The sequence below is a fragment of the Panthera onca genome, chromosome D2 (genome assembly GCF_046562875.1).
Source record: "Panthera onca isolate mPanOnc1 chromosome D2, mPanOnc1 haplotype 2, whole genome shotgun sequence".
In the NCBI taxonomy this organism is placed as follows: domain Eukaryota; kingdom Metazoa; phylum Chordata; class Mammalia; order Carnivora; family Felidae; genus Panthera; species Panthera onca.
The window spans coordinates 76,672,494-76,692,352 of record NC_138349.1 but is presented as its reverse complement, the minus strand read 5'-3'; the positions used below and the strand labels follow the sequence as shown (position 1 = coordinate 76,692,352).

Sequence of the window (19,859 nt, the reverse complement as noted above, 5' to 3'; positions counted from 1 at the left end):
ACAGGGGTGCGTGGGTGGCTCAGTCAGTCAGGTATCTGACTCTCGATTTTGGCTCAGGTCATGATCTCATGGTTTGTGGGATCAGGCCCCACATCAGGCTCTGCGGTGCTTGGGATTCTCTGTCTCCCTGTCTCTCTGCCCCTCCTGTTTGTGTGCGCGTTCTCTCAAAAGAAATCAAGTTAAAAAAAAATTATAAAATACAATTAAGGACAAAGTATTTGCAAAGTATGGTGCACAATGAGAAGTTTCCTCTGCACACTTACCAAGACGTATGTATGTATGGAGATGCTTGTTGTAGCAGTTTTAATGCTGAAAGACTGGAAGCAGCTGAACTTACCAGTAAGATAATGGTTTAAATAATATAGAAAATGCAATGGAGAACAGTACAGTTTTAAAAGAATGATTTTAGAAGAATGATATACATACATAAACACCCACACACACCCTTGGGTGGCAAACAGTTCCAAATAAATTTGAAATGTGATAGTTCTTGAAGCAGGGTTGTGTGCATATGTACACCCCTGTGCTCTGCTCTCATTTGTGTGTTTTCAAAAGGGTGAGCTCGCATATATCTAACATTTTTCCAGAACGGTAAACATAATTAAACAGTGAATGGTCTTGAGAGAGAATTTCAGTGGGGAGGAAAACTTCAACATATCCCTTAGGTGCTATTTCAGTTTTGTACTGTTTCAGTTTTTTAAATTGCTACTAAAATTGTTTTCCCTTTGGTTTTAGTGGTGACATCTCTACTCATTAATCTGGGAAGCCCCATAAAAGAAGTACGAAGGGCCTCCATTCTTTGTCTCCAGGCCCTCAGTGGAGTGGTGTCTCATTTCCATCTGGTAATAGATCATTTGGTTCCTAAAACAGAGGAGATCACCTCAGATGCCACCTATGTTACTCAGGTAAATTCCTCCGCAGAGAAGGTTGAACGTGTGCACTCCTGTATGGACACACGAACAGTTTCCTCCTCCTTTGACATTTTGCTTTATAGGGATTTTGATCAACTTAAGTCACTGAATCTAGAAACTGATGGCGATATCCGTACATCTTTCTCCTCCCATTTTTAGAAGATAGGAGTACAATGTTTCATTCATTTCTGCTCTGCTTTCTTTGGCTAAAAGGCCAGTATTTGGCTTTTAATCATAAGCTAACTGAGAGGTATTGGTACCCTTTCCAGGGGAAATGAAAAATGATAAGTAGCATCACATCATTTGAAAGAATCTTCCATAATTAACACCTTTAGCCTTTGTAGTTCCTTAGCTCTTTTTCATCCAATTTTCTTTTTGGTGCCCTAGGATTTGGCTGCTTTATTTGAAGAACTGCGGAGAGAAAAGAAACTAAAATCTCATCAGAAATTATCAGAAACTTTGAAAAACCTACTTAGTTGTGTATATAGTTCCCCATCTTATATTGCAAAGGATTTGATGAAAGTACTTCAGGAAGTCAGCGGTGAGGTATGTGCAGTTCAGGCGGCTTGTAGTTTCGTGTGTTCTTACTAAGCACTGTTGGAGCTGCTCATCGTATCTAGGAAGATGTGTCCAAGAGTTAAACAGATGCGTGCCGCACACTCAGAAGTGAAAATTCTCTTACTCGTTTGGGAGGGGGAAGCATTATAGTGTAGAAAAAGACACAGGATGCAAAAAGCAAATATTGTGGGGGTTTTTTCCTTTTTAAAATTGTGTGTTATCCCTACCTAATCAGTTACTTGATTTTAAGTGGATTTAAAAAAACATATGGGGGGAAACACTGAAGAGGCACTGCTGAAAAAATTGTTGGTTTGTGTCTTTTCTTCAGGTGAAAATCTTCCACAAGGTAATAGTTTTGGACATAAGCCTGTGAACGTTCCAGAATCGTTTGTTCATTTTTTAAATGTATGTGGTTGACCATTTTTCTGGGGGGAAGGTCCATAGCTTTCATGATGTTGTTAAGGAAGCCTGTGATCCCAGTGAAAGAGGTTGTGAAGCACCTGCTTCTGTGAAGGAGCATGCTGGTCAGCCCAGGAGCACCTCTTCATCCTAGGGTTCCAAAAATGCCTAGATGCTTCGCCAGTCTGGGACTGACGACAACTTGGAGAACTGAAATGGGATAAAGTGGTGTGGAAACCACATGATCAGATTTTCCTGGTGGGAGCAAACAGAAGGCATTTATCAGCTCTTTGTCATCCCTGGTGTAGTTTAAACTAGGAATTGATGGGGCACCTGGGTAGCTCAGTCGGTTAAGTGCCTGGCTGCTGGTTTCAGCTCAGGTCATGATCTCACCAGTTCGTGAGTTCGGGCCCCGCATCAAGCTGTGCCCTGAATTGCCTGCTTGTGATTCTCTGTCTCCCTGGGTCCCTGCCCTTCCCCTGCTTGCTCTCTATCTCTGTCTCTCTCTCAAAATAAATAAATATTTTAAAAATATTAAAATAAATAAACTAGGAATTGACAATATTCTGTAAAGAACCAAATAGAAATATTTTAGGCACTGTAAGGCTACACAGTCTTTCTTGCAGGTACTTATTAGCTCTGCCATTGTATTGCGAAAGCCATGGTCACTTACGTAAACAAATGAGCATAGCTATGTTTCAGTAAATAAAATTTACAAAAATACATGGTCCTCTGGATTTGGCCCACAAGCCATAATTTGCTAGCATTTTGGTTTAGTTTTTAAAGGCTTCACATATATAACATGAATTAATATTATATCAATTTGGAAGCTCTGGGGGAAACATGCAATGTTTTAGAGAAAGCTAAAACTTCTTTTTGTGGCCTGAGACTTTAGTTTGTATTTCCTGTTTTCAGAAAGTCTTGGGACACTCACAAATGATTCATCTCTGAAGGGTTTAGAGCCTGTTTTTGTAATGTATTATTTATTTATTTATTTAAATTTACTTATTTTGAGAGAGACCGCACAAGCGGGGGAAGGGCAGAGAGAGAAGGGGTCCAAAGCAGGCTCCTTACTGACAGCAGAGAGCCCAATATGGGACTCGAACCCACAAACCTCTGAGATCATGACCAGAAGTCAGACGCTTAACCAACTGAGCCACCCAGGTGCCCGCCCCTGTAATGTTTAGTTTTGAAAGAGAGAGAGACAGACAGACAGAGCATGAGTTGGGGAGGGGCAGAGAGGCAGGGCTCAAACTTCTGAACTGTGATCATGGCTTGAGGAGCTGGATGCTTAACCAAGTGAGCCACCCAGGCGCCCCTAGAGCTTTTGGCCATTACAGAATGAACTTCAGGGGAGACTTCAGTGCTTAATTGGATTAAATGCCATTTCTCATGTCTAAGAGATCATCTTTATTGGGGCTTTTTTCTCCAGGCTGTGCTCCCAGTCTTGGAACATCATCTCTTTGGATGTCTTTGTAAAGCAAGCAAAATTATATATCAGTAACTGTTTACTATTGAATTGCCCAAACTTTAGATGGTGCTTTCTCAGCTGTTGCCTATGGCTGAACAACTGTTAGAAAAGATCCAAAAGGACCCGACAGCTGTCCTGAAAGATGAGGCCATTATTTTGCAACTCACTCTGGGAAAATATAATGAATATTCAGCATCCCTTTTACATAAGGACCCAAAGAGCCTAGATATATTTATAAAAGCCGTGCATACAACAAGGGAACTTGGCGCAGGAATGCCAACCATTCAGATTACAGCCCTTGAAAAGGTCAGTGATTTTTTTCAGAAACTAAAATATGTTCAAGCTTTTAAATTTTGTACTGTTTTACTTGGAGAGGCTTAAGTGGAAATGTCTTAAAAGGAATATAATATATTTGATCTGTTTTTGCAAAATTGAGTAATGTACATGTGTGTCGAAAAGAACTGCATTTTAACTGACAAAATGAGTAATGATTTTACGTTGTAAGAGAGAGTGGCTTTAAGGTCATTTTTGGAATTCATGTTTCTTCGTTGAGCTCACTTGCCTTTTTTCTATACCCTCTAGATTACAAAGCCATTTTTTGCAGCTATAGCAGATGAAAAAGTTCAGCAGAAGCTTTTGCACATGTTGTTTGATTTATTGGTGAACTGTAAAAATTCACATTGTGCTCAGACCGTTAACAGTGTTTTTAAAGGGGTAAGTTGCAAACTTTCTGTAACTTGTTTATTAACGTTTGTTCTCTCAGGGACACCATGTTTAACTGTCCCTGATTTCCAGTGCATTTAGGAAGTCAGATGTTAGTGTCAACAAGAATCCTGGACAAGAAGCTCATAGAAAAGTGCAAAATCAAAATATAAGTTTTCATCATGATTTTTATTGTGTGAAATACTTACAGTGTTAAGCAGGTAGGGTATGTATGTTAGGTTGGATCTTACTCATATTAAATGGGATCTACCTGGTTTATGCAGGGATGTTCAACTGGGTATAGGCTATACTTAATTTAAATAGGTGTGTAATGACATACATATAATGAGACTGAGAATCTGCTTGTTGATTTATGTGTATATTAAAACATAGCTGTACATCAGAATAACCACCTGGTTATTCTGTGTTTGTTTTGCTGTTAAAAAAATAACTTAGAAAACAAGTTCACAAAAACAGGTAATAATATGGGCAAGTTCTATCCAGTTTTAGCAGTTCTCAGAATTTTGACATATTTTCTTAGATTTCTAAGATGCATTAAATGAAACAAATTAAGATACAGAGTAGTGTGTATAATACAGTCCTGTTTGTGTGTGTGTGTGTGTGTGTGTTTTAATATTTATGCAGGTGTTGGTATGTGGGAAGTACATAAGGTGTTTGCCTTTGGGGATTGATTTGAGCTCTAGAGTCATAGGAAAATGTAAAAGTGACATGGATGTTTTCGCTGTATCTTTTTTTCTTTTTTATGTTTATTTTGAGAGAAAGAGTGTGAGTGGGGGAGGGCAGCGAGAGGAGGGGAGAGAATCCCAAGCAGGCTCCATACTGTCAGCTCAAAGCCTAATGCAGGGTGCATTCTCATGAACTGTAAGATCATGACCTGAGCTGAAATCCAGAGTAAGTCAGCGTTTATTTCTCTGATGTTATCCCGTGCAAGTGTATCATCGACCATTCTTCCTTCATATTTCAGATTTCTGTTAATGCTGAACAAGTCAGAATAGAACTGGAGCCACCAGATAAAACGAAGTCCTTGGGCACAATTCAGCAAACAAGAAGGCAAAAAATGCAGCAGAAGTAAGAGCTATGTGTTCAGTGAGAAAGTGCCCTTTGTTCCCCAGGCCTTAATGTTATGAAACCATTACGATTTTTTTGATACCTGTCAGTTTGGCGTATGTGGGTATGATAATTTTTACTTAGCATTCATAATGTTTGCTTTTCTAATATTTTCTTACCTGTTTCACAGAAAATCACAAGATCTAGAATCCGTTCAGGAAGTTGGAGGTTCTTACTGGCAAAGAGTAACCCTCATCCTAGAATTACTGCAGCACAAAAAGAAACTCAAAAGTCCTCAGATACTGATACCGACTCTTTTTAACCTGCTAGCAAGGTAATGACACTTGCCTTTGCCTTTGATCTGTGAGAGAATAGGATTCTAATTCTTGCATGTCTTCTTTAACAGTCTGTTTTCAACAGTCTTTTCTTGTTTAACTAGTCTGTAAAATAAAGCAAGTACTGTAGTTGAAAGATGAAAAGAAAGGTTTTAGGTACCCTTTGCCAGTTCCCCAAATTGTGTAGTAAGTGACCACTCCTACTATAGCCTACTTTTTAACTTTCAACACCACATCTCTTGGGCATCTTGTATTGAAAGACACAGTGTGAAACTTGCTATGTTTTTAGGTGTAAATTACTAGATTGATAGCTCTGGTATATGCCACTGTAGTGTGGATATTCTCTTTTACTGTCTGAAAAGCAGAGTAATTTGCAAGGTTGTCCTCTGAGGTTTCAAGTAAGTTCATGGAAAGTACAACAGAGAGGGTTTGACATTAAGCACCTACCTGCATGAGAAAAAAATTAGCATTAGAATCTTACATCTTGTTTACAGTCTATGTTTGATGTTAATATTTTAGTTATTCCTAATGAAGTATGTGTTGTGGACAATGGTCTTTAATGTATCACTGAAATTGTGTAACTCTTTGATTTCCCATTATGTTTTTTTTCTGGGGGGTCCTGAAGGAGTTTAGAACCTTTGCCACCAGAGCAGGGAAATATGGAATACACCAAACAATTAATACTTAGTTGTTTGCTTAACATCTGCCAGAAGCTCTCTCCAGAAGGTGGCAAAATACCAAAGGGTATGTACTTTGTTGGAAGGAAAGGGTGGAAGAACTCACTGCTCTGTGTGTGAACGTACCTACCACTTAGAGAGTTTTTTCTTTTTCATCACTGTAGATGTTCTAGATGAGGAGAAGTTCAATGTGGAATTGATTGTCCAGTGCATCCGTGTTTCAGAGATGCCTCAGACCCATCACCATGCCCTTTTACTTTTGGGTACTGTGGCTGGAATATTTCCTGTAAGTATTAAGTTTGAGACTTCAGCAGATATTTTAGGTATTTTCTTTCTTCAGTGGAAATAACCTAAGTGCTCACTGGTTTGAAATCAGTGGACTTTGGGTCTCATTGGCGGGACTCTCAGCCCTGTCTCTTAATAGCTGAGACAGTGTGAGCTGTTTGATCTTGCTAAGCTTCGGGTCCTCTTTTTGTAAAGTGGCAGTAATAGTAACCTTCTCGTAGGATTATCGTGAAGATGTGACTAGGTAGTTTATGGTTCGCACAGAGCCTAGCACAGTGTAACTGTGTTAGTGTTATTTGAAAAAAGTTAACTGTCCTGTTCTCCTCAGACAGCTTTCAACCAGTGACTTGAGAAAAGTAATTGGATTATAAACTGCCTTAGTTAGAGAAATCATGTCCGTTATAGAAATACATCTTTTGAAGAGATTGAAGTTTTTTCCTATCGGGGATTTAGGTCACGGGTCCTTAACTGGGGTTCTCCATGAGCTTTAGCGGTCTTTCTATACTAACATCATGTGCTAAATTTTATGAGTCTAGGATTTTTTTTTCTTTGAAGAGAGTCAGTAGCCCTCAGAGGAGTTGATAATCCAGCAACAATTAAAAATCATTGATATTTTTTCTTTGTTTTTATTGAAATATAGTTCATACACCATTAAATTCAACCATTTAAATAGTTGTACTATTCACTGGTTTCACTATGTTCACAAAGTTGTATACCCACCACTATTATCTCCTTCCAGAACATTTTCATCATGCCAAAAGAAACGCCATGCTCATTAACTGTCACTTCTCATTCCATCTGTCAGTACAGTTTCTGCCCTGGCAACCATTAATCTACTTTGTCTCTATAGGTTTGCCTCTTCTGGACATTACCTATAAAAAGAATCCTGTAATATGTGCCCTTTTTAATGTCTGAAACATTAAAGTGAAAACACTTAAGCATCATACTTTCAAGGTTTACCCATGTTGAAGCTTGAATCAGTATTCCTTTTTATGGCTGAGTAATACTCCACTGTATGCAGATACCATGTTTTGCTTATTTGTTTATCAGTTGATGGATATTTAAGTTGTTTCTACTTTCTGGTTATACCTAGTAGTGGAATTGCTGGGTCGTAAGTTAACTTTAATATTCTAAGAAACTGCCAGACTGTTTCCATAGCATCTATAATATCATTTTGTAACCACCAGCAGAATATGAGAATCCTAATTTCTCCATATCTTCACTGCTAGTTGGTACTGTCTTTTTTTTTTTTTTTTTTTTTTTTTTTAAGTTTATTTTTGAGAGAGAAAGAGTGTGTGTGAGCAGGGGAGGGGTAGAGAGGGAGTGAGACACAGATCCCGAAGCAGTCTGCAGGCTCTGAGCTGTCAGTACAGAGCCCGACAGGGGGCTCAAACCCACAAACTGAGATCATGACCTGAGCTGAAGTCAGATGCTTAGCTGACTGAGCCACCCAAGCATCCCTTACTTTTTTTTTTTTTTTTTTTTTTTGTCATCCTAGTCTGTGTGAAGTATCTTACGATTTGGAGTTTGCATTTCCCTGAACTGATAATGTTGAGCATCTTTTCATGTGCTCAGTGACCATTTGTTTAATCTTTGGAGAAATGCCTTTGGAAATCCTTTGCCTGTTTTTCAGTGGGGTATTTCTTCTTTTATTACTGAGTTATAATGAATCATTGATATTTGATATGCTTAAAACAGAAAATGCTGAAAGGTGTGTTTCCTTTCAGGATAAAGTTCTACACAATATCATGTCTATTTTCACATTTATGGGAGCCAGTGTCATGCGTCTAGATGATACTTACAGTTTCCAAGTTATTAACAAGACAGTGAAAATGGTTATCCCAGCACTTATTCAGGTGAGCTGTTTTAATACCATTGTTTGTATTTCTTTTAATTTTATAATTGTATATAGTATGAAACTTAAGTGACATTACAAGCCTTTCTGAAATGCTCAAGCGTTTGTGCTTCTGAAATTTTAGAATGATGGAGCTAAGAATGAGTCTTAGTAACAATGTCCTTTCCAAAAGCATGAACATGCATCGCTGGTTCTGCTTTGCTGGGAGGGCATAACTGTACACATGTCTTAGCATTAATCTGACAGAGTGAATTTACATTTGCTGTATATTTCAGGACATTGCAGTTGGATAATACCCTTACTCATGTCAGTGAAGGTAGGACATTTTAGAGCTCCAGTGGCAAATTTGTGAATACGCAATTTCAACAAACATTTTCCAAATGTTCTCTAAGAGCCAGGTACTCAAAGAGATGATTGGGTCTCTCTGCCAATTTGAAAAGCAGCCTTGAAGGTGAAAGAGCTTGGTCATCTGCTTGAGTTTTCTGTTTACCCCTACTTGTTGTTAATGCCTTTCTCACATTGTTGACCATTCCAACGATGACAGCACCGTCTCCTTTTAATCTTGGTATTTGGTTGATATTGTCTGTCCAACAGGTCCCAACAAGTAGGGGACACAGATCTAAAAAAAAATAGCTGTATGCACAGTAGCATGTATGCCGGTAGAATAGATGAGTGGTGAAGGGTTCAGAATAGAGGATGGCACATGTCGGCCCCGAAGACCACAGTTTCAGAAGGAATAGAATTTGAACTGGCATAAATGAAGGGCAGGATTTGCTCGGTAAAAAGGCGAGGTCTGGGAGCATGCACCGTGTGTGTGAAGAAAGTGACATCACTCAGTTCGTGGAGTGCAGCGTTGAGACAGGGAGAAGTGGAGGGCATTGGTTCATTGGTTCATTCGTGCGAGAGGTTGTTATTCATTCTTTAATTCAACAGCCGCGTTTGAAGGATCAGCACCAGAGTTAAATGGTTTGAACTTTATTCTGAAAGCAGCAGGGAGTTGTTGGCCTTTCTGTACTCTGCTTATGTAGACTGTACCCGTTCTTCTTGGGGCAGAGCACAAGTCCTGCTTGATTTGTGCAGCCTCTCGGTTGGCCTGAGAGCAGACCTGTTGTAAGTGCCCCATACTTGGCATCTGCCATTCATTGCCTGCTAGTGTTCTCTTTCCACGTGTGAGTCTTGTTTCATACAGATGATGAATCTTCGGGGCTGGGCTCACATCCTACACCTTGTATTCTCCTGGGAGCCAACAGTGCCTGGGACACCGTCTGTACTCTTTGAATATTTATTGATAGGTCTTTGATTATTCAGATTCTTTTGATAACTTTTTTTGGCGCATCTGAAGGCCGTGGACATTCCGTGTCCACTTAAAAGCTTCTTTTGTGGAGGGTTGTTTGCTCCTACTCACTGTCCCTGCTTGCTGTTCTGCAGTCTGATGGTGGAGACTCGGTGGAAGTCACAAGAAACGTGGAAGAGGTCGTGGTGAAAATCGTGAACGTATTTGTGGATGCGCTGCCCCACGTCCCAGAGCACAGGCGCCTGCCCATCCTCGTTCAGCTTGTCGACACGCTGGGTGCAGAAAGATTCCTCTGGGTCCTCCTCGTCCTGCTTTTTGAACAGTATGTCACGAAAACAGTGCTGCTGGCTGCCTGTGGAGAAAAGGTCAGAGTATAGAGTGGGGTGATTAGAAGGAAAATGTTCGTGTTTATGAAGCATGGGGCTGCTGGTGCTCATGTCGATTTAACAGTCCTTGCTCGCAACTGTTTGTAAAGAGGTTTTTGACGTTCTTTACAGCTGCTTTCCGAGCCTGTGGCACTCGGAATATCCTCCATAGCAACTGATATCTGCTGTAGGTGATTCGACCTAAGAACTGGTCTAGTACGATGCTGGGTGGTTCTGTTTTCAGCCTAACAGCACAGCTGAAAAGTGATTAAACTGTGTCTCTTGAAAGTGGTTTTTAAGGCATTTCTTGGGGGAAAGGGAGGAATGTCTACGTCATCAAAATGGTTACAACATGGTGGTGGTTTTGAAGAGCCCTGTTTGGATGGATGAGGGCAGAACTTAGAGGCCGAGGACTGCTTTTAAATGACTTTCTAGACACAGGATCTGGGAATAGAGGTAGACACATTCTGAGTAAAAGGGTATGTTCAGTTCTGCTAAAAATCATAATGCAGATTATCCTGGAATAATGCCAACATTCTTCTCATAAATTGGCATTTTTAGGTAAGAAGCTCAGTAATTCATTCATCTGGTGATACACGTGACTATAAGGAACAGTATGTAATGCCTTTGCATGCCAAGAAATACTTTTCAACTACTTCCATCGTTTGTACTTAGTTACATAAATTTGATAGGGATAATTACATAAATTCGATATCGAACAGGGATAAATTCAATAATTTCTTTTCTCTATACAGGATGCTATTTTAGAGGCAGACACTGAATTTTGGATTTCAGTCTGTTGTGAATTTAGTGTCCAACATCAGATACAAAGCTTGATGAATATTCTTCAGTACTTAATGAAGCTGCCAGAGGAAAAAGAAGGTCAGTCATAATCAGGTGTTCATTGTTGAATCTGAAAGCTCCAGAGGTGCAGAAGACCAGACCGGTCATCCTCAGAGCGCATGGTACATCTTAGAAGGGATTTTATGAGTAACTTAATAATTTTTATGTGATGGTGTGCTTTCTCAAATCCTTACAGAAAATGGTAAGTAGGATTTCTCCTTGCCTCTCCTCACACATTGGCATTGACTTTTTTGTTTAAATTTATTTATTTAAATTCAAGTTAGTTAACATACAGTGTAGTATTGGTTTCAGGAGTAGAACCCAGTGATTCATCGCATATATAACACCCAGTGCTTATCCCAACAAGTGCCCTCCTTAGTGCCCATCACCGATTTAACACGTGCCCCCTACCCACCTCCCCTCCAGCAACCCTCAGTTTGTTCTCTCTTTAAGAGTCTCTCGTGGTTGGTCTCCCTCTCTCTTTTTATCTTATTTTCCCTTCTCGTCCCTTTTGTTCACCTGTTTTGTTTCTTAAATTCCACATGTGAGTGAAATCATATGACATCTGTCTTTTCTCTGCTTGACTTCCTTCTCTTAGCCTGATACACTCTAGTTCCATCCATGTTGTTGTAAATGGCAAGATTTCATTCTTTTTGATCACCCAGTAGCATTCCATTATGTGTATATATACATTTTCCTTATCCGTTTGTCAGTTGGACATTTGGGCTCTTTCCATACTTTGGCTACTGTTGATAGTGCTGCTATGAACATTGGGGTACATGTGCCCCTTCGAATCAGCACATTGGCTTTTATACCTCTGTCCTTTTGTGTGGATGTTTTGGCTGTGGAGTATTACAGGTATATCCAGGATGAATTGTAGTAAAATGACAGCAGGTTAGCAGCAATGTATTAGCTGTGTCTTAACTTCTCATTAGAATATTTGTGAAGACGTTGACAAGAAAAAAAAAAAAAAACAGGTGCCACAACTTTGGTAACTAAATATTAAATTTTTACCATATATGTGAGTCTTGAAAAAAATTCCACTAATTGCAGCACCAATTAGACTGGTTTAAGAAAGGGTTTGATGTGTTCTTAGTTCTCTGCCCTTTGAAACAGAGCAGCAAGGAGCATTGGAAAGAAGATACTAAGGACCCCATGGAGACTGTTTTCTGTGTGGCCAGCTGTTTGGCCGGGCTTGTGGTCCCACAGTCTGCTTAGGTTTGGCAGGGACAGACCAGGAGCCTGGAGAGCCGTGTGTGGTGACTGCTTACGGGAGAAACCTTCAGTTTGAGTCACTCTCTAGGACAGTGAGTGGTTTGTAAGTGGCCCACTGTGGACTCCCCAATCACTGCACCCTCAAACCCTTTTATATTAATTTGGATATAGGATTCTACAGAGTTTTAGAACATACATCTTTAAACTTTGAGAATTAAATGTTGAAGGCTAGAGATGACCCTCCTTCAGACTGTTGTGAGCCAACCTGTAAATACTTCTGAGGCTTCAGAATTGGGAATGGAGGCAACATTTAAAGGTTCCTTTTTAAATGTCTTTGTCTTTCATTTGCTTGTCTCGGTTGTCCTGTTTTTTGGTTTTTTTTTGTCTTACTCTCTTCTCTGGGCCCTTGGATACTTTGTTGGTAAATACGCATCTTTCACTAATTCAGGAGAGGAAAAGCGGGCTGTGACAGATTCACAAATTCCTCTCAAAATCGTATCCCTTTTACTACGCTCATTATGTCTGTGTCTGTAAAGATTCTGCTTGAAGATGAGTGACGTCACTTGTCCTTGTTGCTCTTTTTCAGAAGCTGTTTCCAAAGCAGCATCAACTAAAAGTGAATCACAAGAAGAGGTGCTACAGATTTTTAATATAGACACTCACACGAGCAAGCAGCTGCGGCATTTTAAATTTTTGTCCGTGTCCTTCATGTCTCAGCTCCTGGCTTCTAATAATTTTATCAGAAAGGTGATGTGTTCTTTTAAATGTGTTTATGACAAGATGATTTTGCTTTTTCTAAAGGAACTATCTTTTAAACTAGTAAAAACAGATTGGCAAATATGAAAACATGAGGCATGCCTTTAAAGATAATAGAAAAAAATCAGGGGTGCCTGGGTGATTCAGTTGGTTAAGCGTCCAACTTCGGCTCAGGTTGTGATCTCACGGTTCTAGCCCCACATCGGGCTCTGTGCTGACAGCTCAGAGCCTGGAGCCTGCTTCGGATTCTGTGTGTGTCTCTCTCTCTGCCCCTGCCCTGCTCATGCTCTCTCTCTGCCTCAAAAAGAAATAGAACATTAAAAAAAAAAAAAAGATAATAGGAAAAAAACAGAGCGTACCTGAACCATTTGGCATGATCTGGTGAGGCTGTACATGTATCAACCCTGCGACTCAATTAATTCCATCTCAAGTGGTACACAGGCATATTGCACGTTTTACTGGGCTTCGCAGATAGTGTGCGTTTTACAAATCGCAGGCCTGTAGTAACTCTGCATCAGGCAAGTCTCCCAGCACCATTTTTTCAGTAGCAGTTGATCATTTCATGTCTCTCTGTCACCAGATTTTTTCATTATATCTGTTACGGTGATCTGTGGTAACTGATTATGACTTGCTGAGAGCTCGGATGGTGGTTAACATTTTTAGCAATAAGGTATTTTTTAAGGTACATAACATGGGTACTTTTTTTTTTTGATATAATGCTATTGCACATGTAATAGGCTATAGTTAGTGTAAATACAACTTTTTTTTAAAGTTTGTTTTGAGAGAGAGAGAGCGCGAGTCGGGGAGGGGCAGAGAGAGAGAGGGAGAGAGAGAATCCCAAGCAGGCTCCATAATGTCAGCTCAGAGCCCAACGCGGGGCTCGAATCCACGAACTGTGAGATCATGACCTGAGTTGAAGTCTTACACTTAACTGACTAAGCTACCCAGGTGCCACTAAATGTAACTTTTGTATGCACTGGGAAACCGAAAAACTTATTTGACTTGCTTTATTGTGATACTCTGTTTATTGTGGTGGTCTTGAACCGAACCTGCAGTGTCTTCAAGGTATGCCTGTATACCCAGCAGAATGTATGAGCATAGGCACTAAAAGACGTCTACAAGAACGTTCATAAAAGCAGTATTTGTGGTAGCCCAGAACTAGCAACAAGCCAAGTGTGTATCAACAGTGGAGTGGATAAAGGGTCTGTCATCAAAAATGGACATGAGTGAATCTCGTAATGTTGAAAGAAGACAGGCAGACGCAAAAGAATATACCCTATGATTCTAGTTGTATAAACTTTAAAAACAGGCAGAACAAATCTAGGGTTGTAGAAGTAAGGACAGTGTTTACCTTTGGGAAGGAGGGAATAAGCAATAATGAGGGTCCAATAGAGGAAGGATTCTGGAATGCTTAGAAGAGGCTTTAATAGGCTCTTTTCCTTACCTGAATATAATGAGCTCTATATGTGTGATTTGTATGCCTTCCTGTTTGTGTGTTAAACTTTAAACAGAGAACAAGGAAATACAGAAAATGAAGACCTAAAGAAACAGACAAGGATCAGGAACATCAGAATGGTTGAACATTAATAAGAAAGTCTGAGTTGTGGTCTCCTGCGTGAGCAGGTCAACGGGAAACCATGTGATCATTGAAGTATTTGTAGAAAAATAACGTAATAAATTCAGTACTTATGATTTAAGGAAAAATCCTCTTAGCAACCAAGATAGATGGGAACTTCCTAATGAAGTTCTGGCCTAATGAAGATACCAGAAACTGCTTTACATCACCTTTCATAATGAGACAGATTTTATAAAGTCTGGAACAAGGATATCCTGTCATTGTTTCTATTCAGCAAAAGAACGATGTGTAAGAATCCGAAAACAATCAGCAAACTCCTAGAACAAATGATTCGTTCAGGTAGCTTGCTTGATAGGGATTAGTGTAGACCCTGCTCTGTCTCAAGTGAGCTTGCCAAGGACAGTGGTGGTGCCAGATCAGTCAGGGGGGTCAGTGTGACCGCGTCCGGTCTGTCTAGACACATACCCTGTGCACATGGAAGAAATGCTTTCATGTGGAAGGGGCATTACAGAGGAGTTAGGAAAAGAGAACGGTCCAGTTACTAGAATGGGCTTCATTTGTTTTCCATGTGGGGAAAGACTGGCCTCATACCACATACAAAAGACAATCTTAGGTAGGTTAAAAAATTACTTCAGTGTGATTTTAGGTAGATTAAAAAATTACTCTTTCAGTGTGGAAAGGAACACTTAGAAGGAAATGAGAACATTGTTACCAGAGGAACACAGAGGAATTTCTGTAAAAGTGCATTTCAACAAAAAGCCACCATAAACAAAATGAAAAGAAAGCCACAGACATAAATTAAAAAGTATCAGTTCCTATGAGAACATCTGGCAAAGAACATGAATTCACAACAAATGGCTAATGTTAACATACAACAAGGTGACCTCTCTAGTAAGGAAGGGAATTGCAGATTAAATGCGATGCCACTGTGATGTCCTATCAAACTGGCAAAAGTTTAAAAGCCCTTAATAGCAGGAAGTGGCAAGGCTGCGGGGACACAGTGATTTGTGTACCCCACTGTGGGTTAGGTCTCCAGATAGCCGCTTCAGAAAGCGAGCAATCAGCGGTCTCCAGTCAGGTTGGAGATGCGCATCTCTTGTGATCTAGCCGTTCCCTTTCTGGGGTATATGCTCTACAGAAAAGTGCCTGCTTGTTCAAGGAAACATATAAAAATGTTCTTTTCTAATGTCTTCACTGACAGAAAAATGGACGTAAACTAAACATCCATAGTAAACAGATGGATGAGCAGATATGCCATGGTGTGTACCGTGATGTATGCAAGGAGTGTTAAATGAACACTAAAACGACATACATCTCTGTAGATAGATCTCAGAACTCTGATACTCCCAGAAAAGCATGTTGCTGACTGTGGCGTAGACTCTGACATTTAACGGCAGGTTCAAGTTTGTGGGGCTGGGGGCACTTAACCAAGGGAAGGGATGAGAGAGGTAGGGATTACGCTGGCATCTGTAACGTTCATAATGTCATGCAGTTAGCTAGGAGCTAATGGAAGCATTTCATAAAATTAGTGGGTAAACGAGTGTAGATGGCTGTATTTTTCTGAATCTTTCTAGTACTTATAGAAATCACAGGTATCTATAGAGTATAATCACTCTGTGAGTAGAATAACGAAAGGGACTAGAGTTACTACAGTTTGATGGGGAAGGTCTCAACCTGATTAAATTGTACGGTCAGAAAACGGTCCCTGGGAGGTTTGAATTGAATAGTCTTACGGATGAGTTTCACTGTATATACTTCAAATGATTTTTTTTTATTTCTAGCTTGCATACTGCTCTGATGATGTTTTCTTTAAAAATTAGGTGGTTGAAAGTGGTGGTCCTCAGGTTTTAAAAGGCCTTGAACAGAGGTATGTTACTTTTTAAATTTTTTTAAAAATTTTTATTTGGAAATAATTTCCAACTTTTTAACAAAATGCTGGAAGAATAGTGGACAAAACTCTCATATAAGCCTCCTTTGTTTTAGGTTGCTAGAAACAGTTCTTGGCTATATTAATGCTGTAGCACAGTCCATGGAGAAAAATGCAGACAAGCTAACTGTGAAGTTTTGGCGGGCACTGCTTAGTAAAGCTTACGACATGTTAGATAAGGTAGGCTTCCGTTTCTCCCCATCCACTGTGTTTTGCTGGTTTTATGTCATCGTGAAACTATTTGACAGAAAGTTTTACTTTAGGAATAAACTTAGTGATAGTTTTTCTTACCATAATGCAGCTCACATTTTTCTCGGAAAAGAGTCTCTTGATGGCTGGAGATAAATTCATCTGAAAATGATTATTTACCTACAAATTATGAGAGCATGTGCTTGACTAAAAAGATACTTTAAGATTGAGTCATCTAATACTGTATAATATTCTACTTTATGTAGTGGAATAGAAGAAAAATAGCTCTTTAGGTAGAGTATGTGGGATATTAGAAATATCACTGGCCTTGACATTAGGATCACTGTTCAAAATCTAGCTATAAGACTTTGAGCAGTTCACTTAGTCTTAGCATCGGCGTTTCTTGTTTGTTTGCTTCTTTTGTTTCCCTTTTAAATGTGGTTAGTAATGTCTACCTGAAAGGTTAGTGTAAGAAGTTAAAAGGGCATAAACTGCCTGGAACCTAGAAGGTATGCAGCAAATAGAAATCAGTCTTAATCTGAATGGATCTTCCCTTTTTAAAATTTTTTTTGTTCAATGTAAAACTACTGTCTAGGTCAATGCCTTGCTGCCCACGGAAACCTTCATAGCTGTGATCAGAGGGCTGCTGGGTAACCCGCTGCCATCTGTCCGCCGGAAAGCACTGGATCTTTTGAACAACAAGCTACAGCAGCATACATCCTGGAAAAAGACCATTGTAAGTGAAGACTGTCCGTCATACCCACTCACCACTCTGGTTTATCAAAGAGCTGTATTTTAACTCCCTTGAGTTTGTCACTTCCCTGAGTGCTACGATTTAAATAAGTATAGTAGTATTTGAATATGATGCCAGTAGACGTGTTTCTAAAATGTGATGTTAATTCTAATAGGAATTGGGATAAGAGTTCTTAGAATGGACTCACAGCCTAATAGAGTTGTTGCTAATTTGGACCCTACGTTGTCTTAGCTTTAGCATGATCCAATCCTCTTTTACTCCACACCAGTGGATGCATTACGTAAATACGTCCCAAATGGGTCACAAGCACATACGCTGGCTCAGTGGTGAAGAAGGCAGATAGGGAAACAGTTGCTTGTGTATAATTGTGTGGCACAGGGCCTCAGGCAGTCGCAAGCAGTAAAAAATGGAAAAGACGGACTAGTATGTTTTTTCTGCAGCTCTAATGATTTAAAATTTTTGGCTGACCTCTTCAGGTTTATCGTTTCCTAAAACTGGTTCCAGTCCTTTTGGCCATTGTGCAGCATAAAAAAAAGACGGAAGAACAAGCAATAAACAGACAGACAGCTTTATATACTCTAAAGCTTTTATGTAAGAATTTTGGTGCAGAAAATCCAGAGCCTTTTGTCCCCGTGCTGAGCGCTGCTGTGAAACTGATTGCACCAGAAACAAAAGAAGAGAAGAATGTCTTGGGAAGTGCCCTGCTGTGCGTGGCAGAGGTGACCTCCACCCTGGAGGCGCTGGCCATCCCTCAGCTTCCCAGGTATGCTGATTAGGACCTGGAACAGGAGCCATCATGTGGGGTTTCTGGTACAAATTGAAAGATAATACCTTAGCAATTTTTGGGTTTGTTTGTTTTTTGTTTTTTTTTTTTTTTGCCTCTCAGTAGAGGTTACATAAGATTAGATTTGTTAAAGATTTAATTTTTTCTTCAAACTAAAAACCACTAATTAAAAACTTTCTAATTTCCTTTATGATGTTTGTTGCCTTCCACTTTTCACTCCCCCTTGGCCAGCTGTAACTAGGAAGCAAGGGGTGAAGCCCCGCGATGGGTGTTCCATCTGTTTGGGCAAAAGCTGCCTCGTGCAGCCCAGGTTCAGAGTTGAATGCTCCTGACTTTCCCCCTTGGCTTTGGTATTTTCTAGCTGTGCAGCCCTGGGCAGGTTACTTGGTCTGTTAGAGCTTTGCCATCTCTAAAACTGAGACCAGACCGACTTCATGGGATTCCGGTGGGGGGTGCACGTAAGGCTTTTTGCACAGCGCCTAACACGTAGCAAGCATTAAATTGAAAGTCCCTGTTGTTTTTTAAAATGACTGACTATTGCTACTGGGAGGTTTCTTGCTCTGAGTCTCATAAAATGTGTAGACACATTTTGTCGGCTGTGACATAGCATGATGTAGCGGGCACAGTTATTAGGAGTTTTGCATAGTGACTTCTCCATTCTCTGTTCTTAAAGTTACTCTAAAACTCTTGCTTTTTTATATCTAGCCTGATGCCATCATTGCTGACAACAATGAAAAACACCAGTGAGCTGGTTTCCGGTGAGGTCTATCTGCTTAGTGCTTTGGCGGCCCTGCAGAAGGTTGTGGAGACCCTCCCCCATTTCATCAGCCCTTACCTAGAAGGTGTCCTGTCCCAGGTAAGCCACAGTACCTCAACATGCTATGCCCGTTTTCTCTCCCATCATCCCTCCTGCTTGGTCATGACGTTGAAATGGTCATCGCTTTCTTCTTATAAGGCTCATCTCTTTTTTGATTTTGCAGAATGTGTTTTATTGCCTTTCTCTCCCCTCCATGAGATCGTTCGTGTTGGGCTGGAGCTGCCTTTTATTACTTGTAGAAACTTGTGTGTCCTATTTGCTTCTAATGTAAAGGGTGTTTTCATCCTAAGGTGTCTTTCAAAATCAGAATCCCTCTATTGCTGTTCAGTGGTTACTTGGCACATGGGCAGTGGGCAAGGGGCATTTCTAACTGACAGTGCCCCAGAACGATCCTCACTCTGTTCTGTTGTACTGGTCATTTGCCATTATGAGGTTAGGAGCTTCAACTGCCATGATGAAAATAATTTAGCTGATTCACACACTCTTGTAGCCAGGGCTTGAAGGTAGACTTTTTATAGAAAGGGACCCCTACATCTGAGGAGGTTTGTAGATAGATTTTTTAGCAAGAACAAACACATTTGACTCTTCTCATGGTCTCTGGATTCCTGTCCTCTTTAAAAACAAAAAACCCATCAGTCTGAGTGCTCTGTGTTCTTCTGCCTTCCACCATTTACCTGCATCCCTGACTCCACTTGGGGAAGAGGCATCTGTTCATTTGTATCTACAGATGTTCAAGACTGCTTTGAAAGGAATTCTGTCAAGCGATAGTGCTCCGAGCTTTCCCCAGCCGCTAGCCTCTGGGTTGACTTCTGTAAGTGTGCAGACATTGTCAGTGAGTTCTCATACTGGCTTTGGTCATGGTTTCTGTATTCCTATAGGTGGTTCATTTGGAGAAAATCACTGGTGGAATGGGTTCTGCCTCACAAGCTAATGTCCGCATCACGTCCCTTAAAAAGACACTGGCTACCACACTGTCACCCCGAGTCTTACTGCCAGCGATCAACAAAACGTACAAACAAATTGAGAAGAACTGGAAGGTTAGATCATACTGGGTTTTAGACTTTGGAGAGGGGAGATG

At 40.2% G+C, this 19,859-nt stretch overlaps 1 protein-coding gene across 1 annotated transcript in view; it reads left to right on the top strand.

Annotated features, from left to right (window-relative positions):
• The window catches only part of HEATR1 (HEAT repeat containing 1), a 49,501-nt gene that overhangs the window by 24,536 nt on the left and 5,106 nt on the right, over positions 1-19,859 (top strand). The window contains exons 21-38 of the mRNA XM_060642897.3: positions 736-905; positions 1,299-1,457; positions 3,403-3,645; positions 3,922-4,053; positions 5,027-5,130; positions 5,300-5,443; positions 6,070-6,188; positions 6,286-6,407; positions 8,134-8,262; positions 9,690-9,920; positions 10,676-10,802; positions 12,565-12,725; positions 16,131-16,177; positions 16,294-16,417; positions 17,022-17,162; positions 17,657-17,943; positions 18,670-18,820; positions 19,660-19,818. Coding sequence (XP_060498880.3) covers positions 736-905; positions 1,299-1,457; positions 3,403-3,645; positions 3,922-4,053; positions 5,027-5,130; positions 5,300-5,443; positions 6,070-6,188; positions 6,286-6,407; positions 8,134-8,262; positions 9,690-9,920; positions 10,676-10,802; positions 12,565-12,725; positions 16,131-16,177; positions 16,294-16,417; positions 17,022-17,162; positions 17,657-17,943; positions 18,670-18,820; positions 19,660-19,818 — 2,750 coding nt within the window. The remainder of the gene's footprint in view (positions 1-735; positions 906-1,298; positions 1,458-3,402; positions 3,646-3,921; positions 4,054-5,026; positions 5,131-5,299; positions 5,444-6,069; positions 6,189-6,285; positions 6,408-8,133; positions 8,263-9,689; positions 9,921-10,675; positions 10,803-12,564; positions 12,726-16,130; positions 16,178-16,293; positions 16,418-17,021; positions 17,163-17,656; positions 17,944-18,669; positions 18,821-19,659; positions 19,819-19,859) is intronic.